The following is a 14,493-nucleotide window of genomic DNA, read 5'->3' as shown; positions in this document are numbered from 1 at the left end:
TGTGACGTGACGCAATCTGTATTTGGAAATAGGCGTCTTTCAGATCTATTGAAATGAACCAGTCTCCCTGGCGCACTTGCGCAAGGATTTTGCTGGTTGTCAGCATTTTGAACTTGCGTTTCAGAAGCGCTTTGTTCAATTGTCGCAGATCTAGAATGGGTCTGAGACCCCCGTCTTTTTTCGGTACCAGAAAATATCTGCTGTATACACCCCCTTCGCTCTGAGCCTGAGATAAAGGTTCTATGGCCCCTTTGCTCAGTAGTTTCGCTATTTCGGTTCGAAGTAGATGAGATACTTTGTTGTCTACCGTGGTTTCGACACGCGCCGTGTAACGAGCGAACTGTAGCGAATAGCCTCTTTTTATAGTGTTCAACACCCATTCTGATACCCCGGGAAGCTTTTCCCACGCTTTTGCGTGAATAGCTAGAGGCAGAATGAGATCCGGGCTCTGGCCGCGGCATAGCGGCGGCTGCAGAGCTTCGGTGTGCTGAGACATAAACACTGTGTTTAAAGTGTGCGAGGCGGGGGGCGCGCCGATCACGGCAGGCAGCCTGGTCGCGCTCGATTTCTCTATGACAGATTGTAGAGAGAGAGCGAGCGGGACAAACCCCGTAGGGTTCAGCGTGTCTGTGAGGGAATGTGGGCGCGGGACAGCGGGCACACTCACTGCACTGAGAACACCGTCGGCTTGCGCTGACTGAATATGTGTTGGTTTCGTTTTTACAGAAACCGTGGGACACGCATCGTGTAGTGTTTGTGGGCACTGTGTCGTGGGCACATTCACTACGTTTGCACAATCGGCATGAGTCGATTTTATTTGTGCTAGCCCTGAACTGTGGCGGGCTGTGTCTGTGTGTGGGAATGGGCACTGAGACGTGGGCATTCTTACAACTCTCATAACACCATCGGCCGTGGCCGGAATACCAGAAAATACCCTCTTTTTTGGGATTTATCTGGGTCGCCGTAAAAATGCCGTTAATGTGCAGGCAAGCGGGCTGTGGTACCGGCTTGTTTACTGCGAAATACACTCGAACAGTCACATTGTTTGGAACTGAACGAGCGAGAGGTTTCGGTGGAGTCTGGCCGTGGCGAGACTTAAACACCGTGGGTCTTAGCTGACTGTATGTGTGTTGGTTTCGTTTTACAGAAAACGTGGCACATGCAGTGTGTAGTGTTTGTGGGCACTGGGTTGTTGGCACATTCACTACATTTAATGCACAATTGACATGAGTCGATTTCATATGTGCGAGCCCTGCACTGTGGCGGGCTGTGTTTGTGTGTAGAAATGAACACTGGGCTGTGGGCATTTTTATTACACTCATAACACCATCGGCTGTGGCCGGAATACCAGAAAATACATTGCTTATATGATTTTTCTGGGTTGCCGTGGAAACGGCATTTGTGTGCAGGCAAGCGGGCCATGGTACCGGCTTGTTTACTGCAAAATACACTGGAACAGTCACATTTTCTTGGAACTGAACGAGCGAAAAGTTTCAGTGCAAGTCTGGCCGCGGCGAGACTAAATTTTATCTGATGCGAGCGCTGGGATCAAACACGGGTCTCCCGTGCGATGGCTTTAGGTTTCGCCACTGAGCCACAGGGGGAAACGACAAAAGCTTAAAATAGCTTGACGACATAATAGAGCGTCATCACAGTTTTGTGTGTGTTGGCGTTTGTTTGCAGGCGTGCGTGTTATACAACAGGCTCATTGCTGCGATATTGACATTTTCAGCCGCTCAAACTAAGAGGAGCTGAGAAATGTTTGAGAAATGGAGATTGGTCCGGCCTCGGCGGGACTAAAAATACACTCTTTCCTCATTTCGCCGGTGACGCATGCCCACGGGGGGCGGGGGCGGGGTAGCTTTCTTATAACGTAAAGAAAGCTAGCCGCGGTTTTGATGCTGGCCCGTTTCCCTGACGACTCGCGGGCAGAAGGGGGAGGTCCACAGAGCTCGCCCGATCCTCACTGTCCGACGCGGGGATAGAGCAGCTGGCCTCCTCTACCGATGCAGCTATCTCGTCGTCACTAATGGCGGAAGCGGCGGCACGCGGCGGCCGCTGTCCGTCAGTGAGCGACTCGATTGAAGCTGGTGAAGCTGGCGGGCGAACCGGCGAGCTTTCACGGGCTGGAGAAGGCTCGAGGACCCGCTGAGTACGGCGCTTTGCGGCGCGGCACTACAGCGGGCGGGAGTGCAGACTCGGAGAAAAAATGCCAGGCAAGTCCTCAGAGTCACCATGGCAATAGTTCCACAGGAACGAAGCGTCTTCAAAAAGACGCTGCTCTTTTAGATAAAGAGAGAGAGAGAGAGAGAGTCTGTGAGTCGCGACGGCGAACACACACTCTAGCAGTGAAAAAGGATATTAACGCCGGAAAGCGTAGCAGGTACGGCGGCTGAAGGCGGCGAGGTGAAGGCCAGCGGCTTCAGGCTCGAAGGCTCGTCCCGCAGAAGGCTTACTATCAGACGGCGCGGCTTCTCACTCCGGATCCAGCGATGCAGTAGTGCTTCGCTGAAGAGATTAAAATCAGTTTGTATCAGCCTGTCGAGCGTATTTACAGGCCAAGGCCACGCCTATTCTGGCGGGACGTGACGAAATGGGCGCGAAGCACCCCCATTGGATGTCACGTCGCGCAGGGCCTCCCTCGATAGGCTTGCTGCTGTTGCCGCAGGGCAGCCAATAGGCGCGCGAGCCGTCTTGCCTATGTCTGCACGCTGCCGCACAGCGTTTTACATTAATCAAAATTAAAGGATAATTTTTGGCTTCAATATCTCGTGGAAAAGAGTTTTCCCCATAGCGTAAGATATTACGCAGTACGAGAGATACTCTCGTAAGAGAAACATTTCTTCTTTAGGTCTTGTCGTTTTAAAGTTAGAGCCAGAAAGCTGTTTTTGAGTGTGGTAAGTGAAATCTTTTGTGCGGTACTTTTTTTTGACTGACAAGTTGTATTTATTGTTTCATCTGCCATTGTAATAATAATATGACAGGTGTATTACTACTGCATTACACCCTTAAGTGAATAATATCAGAGTTTTTTAGTTTACGGACAAAACAGGTTTAAATGGCTGGAGGCGCTGTCGGGACGGTTGAAACAACGACTCGTGCCAGTTAAACCTGCTCATAGGAAAACACTCAATATGACTAAATCACTCAATATGACTCAAGGAATAAATGTAAGAATTAATTGTAAACGGATTTGTCTGTCTTCTTCAAAATAGCCTATTAGAAAGATTACGCAAAATGCACAAAGGCTTATCGCCGATTGTTTATTGGGCGACAGAACAAAAATGTTAATATGAACTTTAAAATGAAAATAAATGACAAAATATGTTTGTAAAATATGTACATAAGTTACTTGTCAGGTATTGTTCATAAAAACAAGAATTAGATGAATAGTTACCGTTTAAACTGTTATGTTTCATCCGTCCCACCCCTGTGTTTAAATCGTCCCGCTGTGGAGGGACGATTGAAACAAAACCCAGATCCCGTACAAAGTAAAATTTTACTTAAATCATTCTATGTTTCTACCGAATAACACATGATACTAAGAGAACACATATGTGAGTTGTTGATCACAAAAAAAAAATCTATCTGTAACCTTATCTTAGAAAACGACGTTTATCTGAAAAGTGTTTCAACCGTCCCGGCTCTCCCCTACTGCGTGGGACCATTTCCACAGAAAGGGCGACGAAGTTACTTGCAAAATATGCTATGAGGTATTAAAATACAGCAGTAGTGCAAGTACACTGCAATATCACTGTCGAAGCAGACATGAAAGGTGCTTCCCGAAGCTGGCCACTCCAGCGAGACGTTATCTCTGTGTTCCCGGGATATCTGTGCCATCGGAGACCCAGACTAACCCCACGTCATGGAGACATGTTACTCTTTTAAAATTAACTAGACAAGCTGTGGATTGAGGTAGGCCTGCTGTTTTTATTTGACGAAAAAACTTAGTCTGACTGAAAACAAACTGCAGGTTTTTCAAAGCTTCAAACGGATTCAGTGTTTTTTTTTTTTAGTCATCTTAATTTGTGAATTAAGTTAAAAAATATATATTTAGTGTAGGCCTAATTTATGTTTTTCTCTGTTGTCACTGTCAGGAACGCTGCAGTGAGTGAACATGTGATGTGAATCAGGATCTGTTGTTGATCTGTTCTGTATGCTGCTGTTTGCACGTTAATATAAACCAATGACATTTTTTGGGGGTATTTTTAACGGGTCACAGACACTCGTCAATTTTATTGTTATTTAAAGCCAGTTCAATATTATAATCTTATCAGTTAACGGTTAATACTCGGATAACGAGCGGCGGTTGTCGGTCGGGAAAATTAACCGTAATGAGCATCCCTAATTTGAATCCAAACTCTAATCATTGCTTAATGTATGAACTCCGATATTTGAGTGACTTCAGATATTTTAGGTTTCTCTTCAGTCTGTATTTCGACTGCTGTATTGTAATTGTATTAGCCTCAATGCCCATTGGCCACAGCACTCTCTTGACATCATTATTGGCCATTGTCTGTTACGTTGTCCATTACTTTACATTACTAGAGCAAGAATATGATGGATGTCACTAATACACTCATTTATTTCTCAACGAGCTCTCATGAAATGAATTGCTTTGCTAGTAATTCACATTTATAAGTACCTTTTCATAAAGAGACAGAATATTGATCTCTTGAAATGCGATGCATGTGTGTTCAGCCACCCGACGCTGTGGAGGCCGGAGTACGGGAGTTACATGATCGAAGGCACGCCGGGACAGCCGTACGGGGGCTCGATGTCGGAGTTCAACACCGTCGAGGACAACATGGGGAAGCGGAGGAGAGAGGCTTCATCTGTGCTCGATCTCAACCAAACTCTCCTCACAGTCACCGCATTTCCCAGGTACCAAACATTCAAGACATTACTCCTCAGTGTCTATTATGGCTCGTTTCCACTGAGCAGAACGGTACGGTACAGTACGGTTCGGTTCGGGTCGGGTCAGTAAACTATGATCCGGCTAGCGTTTCCACCGCCAACAGTGCCCTACTTGATAGGCGTGGTGTTTGTAGGAAAGAAGCGATCAACGTCATTTTCGCGCGAAGAAGAAAGCGACAAAGTAAACACTAATGGATGGCATACAGCAGATCTTGTCCTTGCTTCTTGGCATGTTTGTCACAAGAAGACAAGCGCCGACATTAGGCATTTCTCAATACCAAGTATGTAAAGTTCTCAGCAGAATGACTCCCGAGGACGCGAGTCCGGTAATTCTCCAAATGGAACAGCGCGTTCTTGAAAGCGTCACTCAGCTCGCTCTGCATGTACATTTTAGGCAACAATAAAACGAAATATATTATAAAACACCACTCTGTCGCTTTTCGTTTTCATTTAAATACATTATAAACATTATAGGCACACAAATGTGGTTCAGGCAATGTATAGACCTGATTATATTATGTACTGTATGTTTAACGTTAGCCTATTTATAACAAAACGAAATATAAAACACAACCCTGCATCTTTTCGTTTAAATTTTAAAAATATTAAACATATTCCAGGCAATATTTGCATTTGTACAAATGTTGCAATAAACAACATTACAGTGATATTAATCTATTAATTAATCTTGTAATAAAATAAAAAATGACAAAACTCAACCCAGTTAAATTTCAGTTTTAGCAATAATAGCCATTATAAAAGTATAAGTAAAAGGTAACGTTACAATAAGCTATACAATAAGAGATCAAGCAAAAAATTCAGTCAAATATACAAATTCAGCGCTGGTCTAACATTAACGTTACAACGGAAAAGTTATATAGCCTAAATATATGAAACTTCACTTAGCCCTCAGCCAAAACGATTGGCCAGGGAACGAATTATCGATTCATGAGACCAAAGATCACCCGTTAGATTTACACAAGACGAATTACCACTACAGAGTCAGCGGCAAACGTCAGAACGACTAGCCGAGGAAAGGCTGTTCCAGGCGGGGAACATGAGCGCCGAGCGCCCGGTGATCGCCTGGAATGGATCAAATTATCATAAATCAAATCATTATAAATAAACCACAGATTTGAGCTTTAAACAACTACATTATCGTCTGAAAAACTCTTAAAACTACATTTCGTGAACGAATAACCGTAGTATTATATTCCAACTGTATATTAAAAAAATGGCGTTGCTTTTGTTGTCATTCCCCTTGTAGCACGCGCAAGTGACGATACTCTGTCAACCAATCAGCGTTCTGCAGTGAGTCTAGCTCCACCCTTTAGTACCGTTCCACTGTGCTAGGTATCCCAACGGAAGGGTACCCAAAAAGTGGTACGGTACGGTTCGGCTTTTTGGTACCATTCACAACTTTTGACAGTGGAAACGCAAATAATTGCGTACCGTACCGAACTGTACCGTACCGCTCAGTGGAAACGAGCCATTAGAGATGCACGATTCTGGATAAACTGATTTGTTTTTTAATCGAGATCATGATTCTTAATAGAGAGCGAAGCAAAATAACATGTCATTTATTAGAGGTTCATGTTTAGTGCTGTAGTCCATTTACAAATATATTTCATTCTTTTGAATCAATTTTTAAAAACAAGATTGGTTTGAGTGAATGATTCAATGACTCACTCAAAGATTCATGTCTCAATTCGCCTACTTATACTACGCCCTAAAAGTATGTACTCTTTGTGTGGAGAAAAACTAGATACTTTTGAGTGTGTATCAGAAGAGTAGACAAGCTTTGGGAGATACTATCACATCATACAATTGTGTCTTTTAACGGTTGCTCTCTGTCACAGTAAACTGACCTAGGGCTGGACGATTTTGGCTAAAATCATAATCGCGATTAATCGAACAGGTTACCTCGATTACGATTATTGAACGATTATTTAAAATAAATTATTTCTCATGTGTCACTGGCAAGGCTTATACTGTAAATATTCACGGTTATTTTTTTTAATGAAAGAATGCATAATGCATAATCCTATCTTTGTGATTCTAAAATAAGGAAACACACAGATAGATTTTAATGCTTACTTAATAAACATTTCAAACAATTGAATCAAACAAAGCATACAATGCTTGAAATAGAAACGTCTTATAAAAAAGTAATTAAGTTTTAATGTAAAAAGAAAGTTTCCTAAAAATGTAGAAAATAGTTCTTTTTGTAAACAAAATAAATTATTGTAAATATTGCCATCTTAAAAGTAAAATATAACTGAAATATAATTTTGGGTTTTCATGAGCTGTATGTCAAAATCATCAGTATTAAAACAATAAAAGACCTGAAATATTTCAGTTGGTGTGCAATGAATCTAAAATATATGAAAGTTTATTTTTTATCATTACATTATGGAAAATAATTAACTAATTAACTTAACTGCTAATTTTTTGAGAAGGACCTGTATGTATATATGTATACACTGCTTTTAAAAAAGTTTTGGGATTGATAAAACTACAAAACAAATGGCAATATTGTGAAATATTATTACAATTTAAAATAACTTTTTTTATTTCTTGTGTTATCAAAGCTGAATTTTCAGCATCGTTACTCCAGTCTTCAGAGAAATCAATCTAATATGCTGACTTGATGCTCAAGAAACATTTATGATTATCAATGTTGAAAACAGTTTTTTTGTCAGGATTCTATGATTAATAGAAAGTTCAATGAACATCATTTATTTGAAGTAGAATCTTTTGTAACATTATAAACGTCTTTACTGTCACTTTTGATCAATTTAATGCATTATTGCAGAATGAAAGTATTAATTTCTTTTAAAAAATTCTCACTGACCCCAATCTTTTGAATGGTAGTGTATAATGTTACAAAAGCTTTCTATTCCAGATGAATGCTGTTCGTATAAACTTTCTATTCATCAACATTGACAACATTCAACATGGTTTTTTTTTTATCATCACTGGCGTAATTATGCTGAAAATTCAGCTTTGATCACAGAAATAAATTACACTTCACTATATATATTCACATAGAAAACAGTTATTTTAAATCATAATAATATCTCACAATATTATTATTTTTTTTTTGTTGTTGCATTTTTAATTAAATAAATGCAGCCTTGGTGAGCTTATTTTAAAAATCTTACTGATCCCAAACTTTTGAGCTGTGTGTGTGTATCTTGTGAAAAAATAATAAAAATGATGAAGCATTTGCCTTAGAGCTAAAATCTGTTTGAATGAGTTGGGTGTGCCTCGTCTGTGTAGATAACACACGCCCTTTGACCTAGGGCTGGATGATTCATCGAAAAATAATCGAAACCGAAATTCAGAGCTTATAACCGACGTAATTTTACCATGTCGGTTATTTCGGTTTTTTAATCCTATTAATATTTCCTCCCACTGTGTGTTAATGTACTTTCCCTTTAAAACATATTACCGCGTGTGTATTCACGTAACTCCGCCCCGTCCAGTCTGCAACATTGAAGCAACATGAGCCCCTTTCACACAGCGCGTTGATCCCGGGAAATTGCCAGAACAAACACCTTCTGTGTCAACACAAACACGACCCGGGATTGATGCCAGGTTGGGGACATAGTAACATTGCCGTCTTCAGTCCCGGAACGCGCTGTGTGAACAAAAGCCGTAATTAATGCCGTGTCGTAATGATGGTGCTAAGCCGGGATCGTTCGCCAGCTTGAAACGGTTCGTAATGCGCTAGTTTATGATCAAATCAGAGAAAAAAAATGCACAAGCGTGGTTTCTCGAGAGAAATCGCAGCTCATAAGCAAACTATAGACGCTGCTGGGACATGTCAGGTGTCTTTGCGGGTTGTGTGTGTCTGTATGAACGCACTCTCTTGATTCCGGAAAACCACTGGCAGTGTGAATGAACCAAAGTCAAACGAACTCGGGTCAAATCCCGAGCCACTTTATCCGTGTATTTTCCGGAATCTCTGTGTGAAAGGGAACTCAAACACTGAGTCAACTCAGCAACAGGAGCCGCTTGTACCAAAGAAACACGCGAAAACAGAGAGAGACTAACAAACGCCCAGCAACACGTGCCTCCACTCCACAAAGCAGGTTTCGATAACACAAGCATTTACAAATGCTACACAATATGAAAAGGATTAGTTTTTTTAGTTTTATACAAGTTATATTTTACTTTTAAGATGGCAATATTTACAATAATTAATTTTGTTTACAAAAAGAACTACATTTTTAGGAAACTTTCTTTTTACATTAAAACTTAATTACTTTTTTATAAGACGTTTTTATTTCAAGCATTGTATGCTTTGTTTGATTCAATTGTTTGAAATGTTTAATAAGTAAGCATTAAAATCTATTTTAGAATCACAAAGATAGGATTATGCATTCTTTCATTAAAAAAAATAACCGTGAACATATTTACAGTATACGCCTTGCCAGTGACACATGAGAAAGATTTTTTTTTAAATAATCGTTCAATAATCGTAATCGAGGTAACCTGTTCGATTAATCGCGATTATGATTTTAGCCAAAATCGTCCAGCCCTACTTTGACCCCACATGAGCTGCTGCTCCCGGCGAGTGTGTGTGTGTGTGTATGTGTGTATGTGTGTGTGCGTGCGTGCGTGCGTGCGTGTGTGTGTGTGTGTGTGTGTGTGAACAGCTCCGATTTCCTCACACACACGCATTGAACATTTCAAAAACTTTTAGCCTTTTATTTTGAAACCGGAGTCTGACAAAGATGGAGAGACTCAAGAAGTGACAACGTGTAGAAGCAACAGACGTTTCTGAATGGTTAGTTGATGAATTTATGTATCTGATGTGGAGTTAACTATCTTCTAGTCATTGATTAGCTTATTCTGTCTTGATCATCTATAAATCCTGTTCCAGGGGCGGAGTTTATGTAAATTTTAGGGTTTGTGATGTCATTAACCCGTGAAGAAGCTCATTGTAGTTCCTACCAGCCATTTGTTGTAGTCCTTAAAAAGTGATTTCTGTAAAAGAAAATCTCCCTTTGCTCTGAACTTTGAGCATAAACAATATCTGCAAAGTTACGACACTCAAACAGCAACATTACACACTAACTAAAGTTAAATAACAATCAACCACCCCTTTAAATCAGGTGTAGAGCTGCAATGTACAATGCAAATGTGTTGGCTATATATGTTTTATGTGTGTGTTTGTAGGTTAGGCTGCCCAGGCTTCACACTGCCAGAACACAAACCCACGCCTGTTGAAAAAGGAGTGTCGAAATCTCTTTTCTTCCCCGACGAGGCCATCAACAGACACCCTAGATTCAGGTGAGAGATCATGTGACCCAGGCTATCGCTGTCGTGTCGAAATGAGACATTAGCTACGTTTACATGGGCACTTTTTGTGCTTCAATCTGAATGAATTCATTCCAACTTAAGAGTCTGAATGTTGTGTTTATATGAACCATAAACATGTGATGGGGTTGATGTGCGTGTTTATGTCAGCGAATTTAATCTTTAGACATGCGCACAAATATACAGAGTTTTGCATACAAACCATCCTCCTTTTCTTTGTTTTATAAAGAAGACATACGTCATTACGCTCTTTCTACGTCATCGCACGCGCAGTCCTTTCAGTTTCGGTTTTCAATCCGATCGAGTGTTTACATGTTTACAAAAGAAATAAAGCAGCCCTTCCAATCTGAATACAATTGTAATCAGATCTGGGCAATTCATTCCTAATGACGACGTTACATGTCACTTTTTTATTCTGATTGTGGAATAAACGTAAAATGTAAACGCAGCAGTGTGCGAGATCATGTGACCCAGACCACTAACAGTGGTTTCCTGTAGAAAAGAGACGGTGTGAGTTTATATTGCAGCTGAGTGTGTTTGAAGTGTCATCTGATGCAGAACAATGTGGAGTTGTTTGCGTAAGCTTGAGCTCTGAGGCATTTCAGGGGCATTATGGGAAATATCAGCTCAACAGACAATGATCTTCCACATACCAGTAGCCGAGAGCTTTAGGCTATGTTTACACGGAAACGATCTGAAGAGAAAACGCAAAAGAAAACGCAAAAGTGTACAACTGCTGAAAAGACTCTTGTACGTTTATCAGAGCTGCTACGGCAACTTGAAGGTCCGACGTATGGAAATAATCCGACATATTGGGGTTATTTTCCTGTAATGGCGCATGCCTGTGACGTAAACACGTACGCGACGAGAGCCACAGTGAGCAGATTTGCGTTTTTACTGTTTAGATGGGAACGCGACGGTGGAGAGTTTTTAAGATCTCCACTCTGGAGGGTGGTTTCACTTTTTTGCGTTTTTAAGCCTCCAAAACGCCGTCGCCGTGTAAACGAAAGGCACATCCGATAAAATATTTTTACGTTTTCACCCAGAATCGTTCTCGTGTAAACAGGGCCTTAGAAAAGCTGTTCAAGTTCTGGTGCTTGCTCATATTTACCCATCGTCCTTCTCTCACACTTTGTAACACATCTTTCCCTCGTGGCCCTAAAATTATAGCCCATTTAATTTTTTTATATTATTTTATTTCATTTTGATGATATTTTTTTATGTTTTTTAATGCAATTTTTTGGGAGATTTTATTTAATTTACCTTTAAATGACTAGATTTCATCAATAAATAATAAATTAATAGTAATTTAAGCACATTCCTCACTTTTTTCAACTTATAATCAAAATAACTCACAATTTCTTGCCTAACTCATAAAATTAAAATGCTTTTAATTCAGCTCAAAATATCTTACATCGTGTGTCTTTGCCGACCTCTTGTGAAAAAACAATAATAAAACATGATATTTCATGACTCTAGATGTCCTTATTACTCTATATGGAGCAAATGAGCTGTTCCGCTGGGTCCTAAAGTCCGTTCATTTCAGTATGCATTCAGATACACATGTAGACGTTATAAAATAATATTTTGGAAAAGTTTTAGAATTTTTGGTTTGAATTTTGAGCATTTTTAGGTTTTTCTGTGTGTCCTGAAGCATTCCTCGCATTCCATTCATTCCTAAGGGGGTCAAATTGACCCGCGAGAGAAGGATTTGTTACTTTTTTACATTTCAACCACAAAACTTGAAACTAATACATTTTTTTGTGTATTCGAGGTTCAAGTGTGACAGAAGTCCTAGGGTCTTGGACCTCTCTGATAAACACTCAATTACCATTTTTTATTTTTTTTATTTAATTAAATTAAAAACCCGAGGGAAGGATGAGGTTACAGTAAGTTAAAGATTTCAACCAGCCACTAACTCTAAGCACATAATTGATCCTGCTCTGTGTAACCATGTAATGTTTCTGAATATTGGATGCATCTGAATGAGGTATGGATGCTTTAACTAATGCATCAATGTGTGTTACAGCACTCTGACCAGAAACATACGCCACCGGAGGGGCGAGAAGGTGGCGATTAACGTACCAAGTAAGTCTTTTGATTTGTTTTTTTGTAAATTATAGAAATTACAGTTGTTTCTGTAAGTCAATCTTGCTCTGGAAATAAAATAAATAATATATGTCTGGTTTCATTTGATCTCCTCCTTATGCCGTGCAGACTGTATATTATGTATATGTAAGACAGGAAGGGCACAGAGAAATTTGACATTTATTATGGGTTTATGTAAAGATTGTTTGAAGTTCACTTAAATTTAAAGTTATATATTTTTTTAAGCCTAATAGATGTTAAAAAATGTATTGTTTTCAATCACACTGTAATGTTGAATGGCTATAATTCATGTTTAAAATTGGAGGGGAAATTTGAATTAAATTTTTCAAAAAATTTGAAATGTTTTCAACATTGATAATAATCATAAATGTTTCTTGAGCATCAAATCATCATATTATACTGATTTCTGAAGGATCATGTGACACTGAATACTGGAGTAATGATGCTGAAAATACAGCTTTAATCACAGGAATATCGATCGAAATTAATTCAAAATCTCGAACTTCAAATAAAAAAATGGAATCGTCGATGTTGCCACGCCCCCATGTCACGTCCGGTCGGCGTGCCAAGCGGATAAAACACGCGTGTTGAAGTACTGCGAGTCTATGGTCAACCTCCTCTAACTTACCTACAGCCACTCAAAAGATAGCATGGCAACTGCAGATGCAGGAGACCCATCGACAGAACTTGAACCCCCTCCTCTTTCATTGAAGTCGCAGGTGTGGACGTTTTTTGGATTTCCAGTGAGTTATGTTGACAACGTTCGCGCTTCAAAAAAGCCACAGTTTGCAGACATCCCAAGTCTCGTGGAAGTTCCGGAAGTCTCCCGGATATTGACACATCCGAGACAGAAAAAACTGTGCGAAAAAATCGAAAATTTAATCGAATTGAGGATTTGGAGAATCTTGACACGCCTACACAGGAATAAATTACTTTTTCATATATATTAACATTGAAAATAATATACTAATATTTCACAATAATACTGTTTCTTACTGTATTTTTATCAAATAAATGCAGCTTTGTTGAGCATAAGGGACGTCTTGCCAAATCGTAATGATTCAAAAGCGGGATCTTTGGACCAATGAGATTTCACAGTGGGCGGAGCTACCAGTGATGACATAATTACATACAGAAGGCCCCTATTCACATTGCAGCAATTTACTATAAAGATTTCTGTGAAAGTGGGCGCTTTTATCTAGGGATGCACCGATATGAAAATTTTGTCCGATAATTCTTTATATTTAAAAAAGCAGATAACCGATATATTGGCCGATAAATCCAAATCCATTTTTTTAAATAATTTTTGAAGGCCTAATTACAAAAAAAAAAGTCTCACGATTTAAAAGTTATGTCCCAAGCACACACAATTATAATCATGTTATCATGATAATTTTATGTTGTCTATATGCTGCAAAACTTATTCAGACTCCATATATGATTTTTTATATTTTTTTACTAGTGGGTATAGGACACTAGTTCACATAGTTAATTTATGTAAGTGAGGATAGCAAGGTGTCTGAATAAATGTGAGTTTTACTGTGTATTGCTGCATGGTTTCTGTCGCATTTCCAAGGGCTCATCTTTTGACCTGCGTTTCCTTCTCAGTTTTTAAAGATAAAAACACCCCATCTCCGTTTGTGGAGACATTTCCCGAAGACGATGGAGAAGCGGCCCGGGGAGCCCTGCCCGATCACATCTACATGGACGCCATGGGCTTTGGCATGGGGAATTGCTGCCTGCAGGTGACATCACCATTACTCTCATCTCCTTGCATTGAGAATACTCGGGTCATGTGATTGACATCGGATCAATGTTACAGGTGACCTTCCAGGCTTGCAGCATCAGAGAGGCGCGCTACCTTTATGACCAACTGGCCGTTTTCTGTCCAATAGTGGTAAGAGGATGACAGAGCGTCCATGTTATATTTCAACAGAGTGCCAAAGGCAAAAATAAAACTGTCTGAGTAGATAAAGCACAACAAGAACCCAAGTCAGGTTATACTTTATTTTAAAGTGATAGTTCACCCAAAAGTGATAATTCTGTCAGTAATTACTCTCCCTCATGTTGTTCAACCCCGTAAGACCTTCGTTCATCTTCGGGACACGAATTAAGATATTTGTGATTAAATCTGAGAGC

At 39.9% G+C, this 14,493-nt stretch overlaps 1 protein-coding gene across 1 annotated transcript in view; it reads left to right on the top strand.

Annotated features, from left to right (window-relative positions):
* The window catches only part of LOC143728574 (glutamate--cysteine ligase catalytic subunit-like), a 53,016-nt gene that overhangs the window by 14,811 nt on the left and 23,712 nt on the right, over nt 1–14,493 (top strand). Inside the window, exons 3-7 of the mRNA XM_077219362.1 lie at nt 4,702–4,884; nt 10,105–10,218; nt 12,275–12,333; nt 13,963–14,099; nt 14,177–14,251. Of these exons, the coding sequence (XP_077075477.1) occupies nt 4,702–4,884; nt 10,105–10,218; nt 12,275–12,333; nt 13,963–14,099; nt 14,177–14,251 (568 nt within the window). The remainder of the gene's footprint in view (nt 1–4,701; nt 4,885–10,104; nt 10,219–12,274; nt 12,334–13,962; nt 14,100–14,176; nt 14,252–14,493) is intronic.

The sequence above is a fragment of the Siphateles boraxobius genome, unplaced genomic scaffold, assembly GCF_051911475.1.
Source record: "Siphateles boraxobius isolate OS27281-9 unplaced genomic scaffold, OSU_SipBor_1 78, whole genome shotgun sequence".
In the NCBI taxonomy this organism is placed as follows: domain Eukaryota; kingdom Metazoa; phylum Chordata; class Actinopteri; order Cypriniformes; family Leuciscidae; genus Siphateles; species Siphateles boraxobius.
The sequence above is the reverse complement of the archived record's forward strand: the minus strand, read 5'-3'. Positions and strand labels throughout refer to the sequence as shown.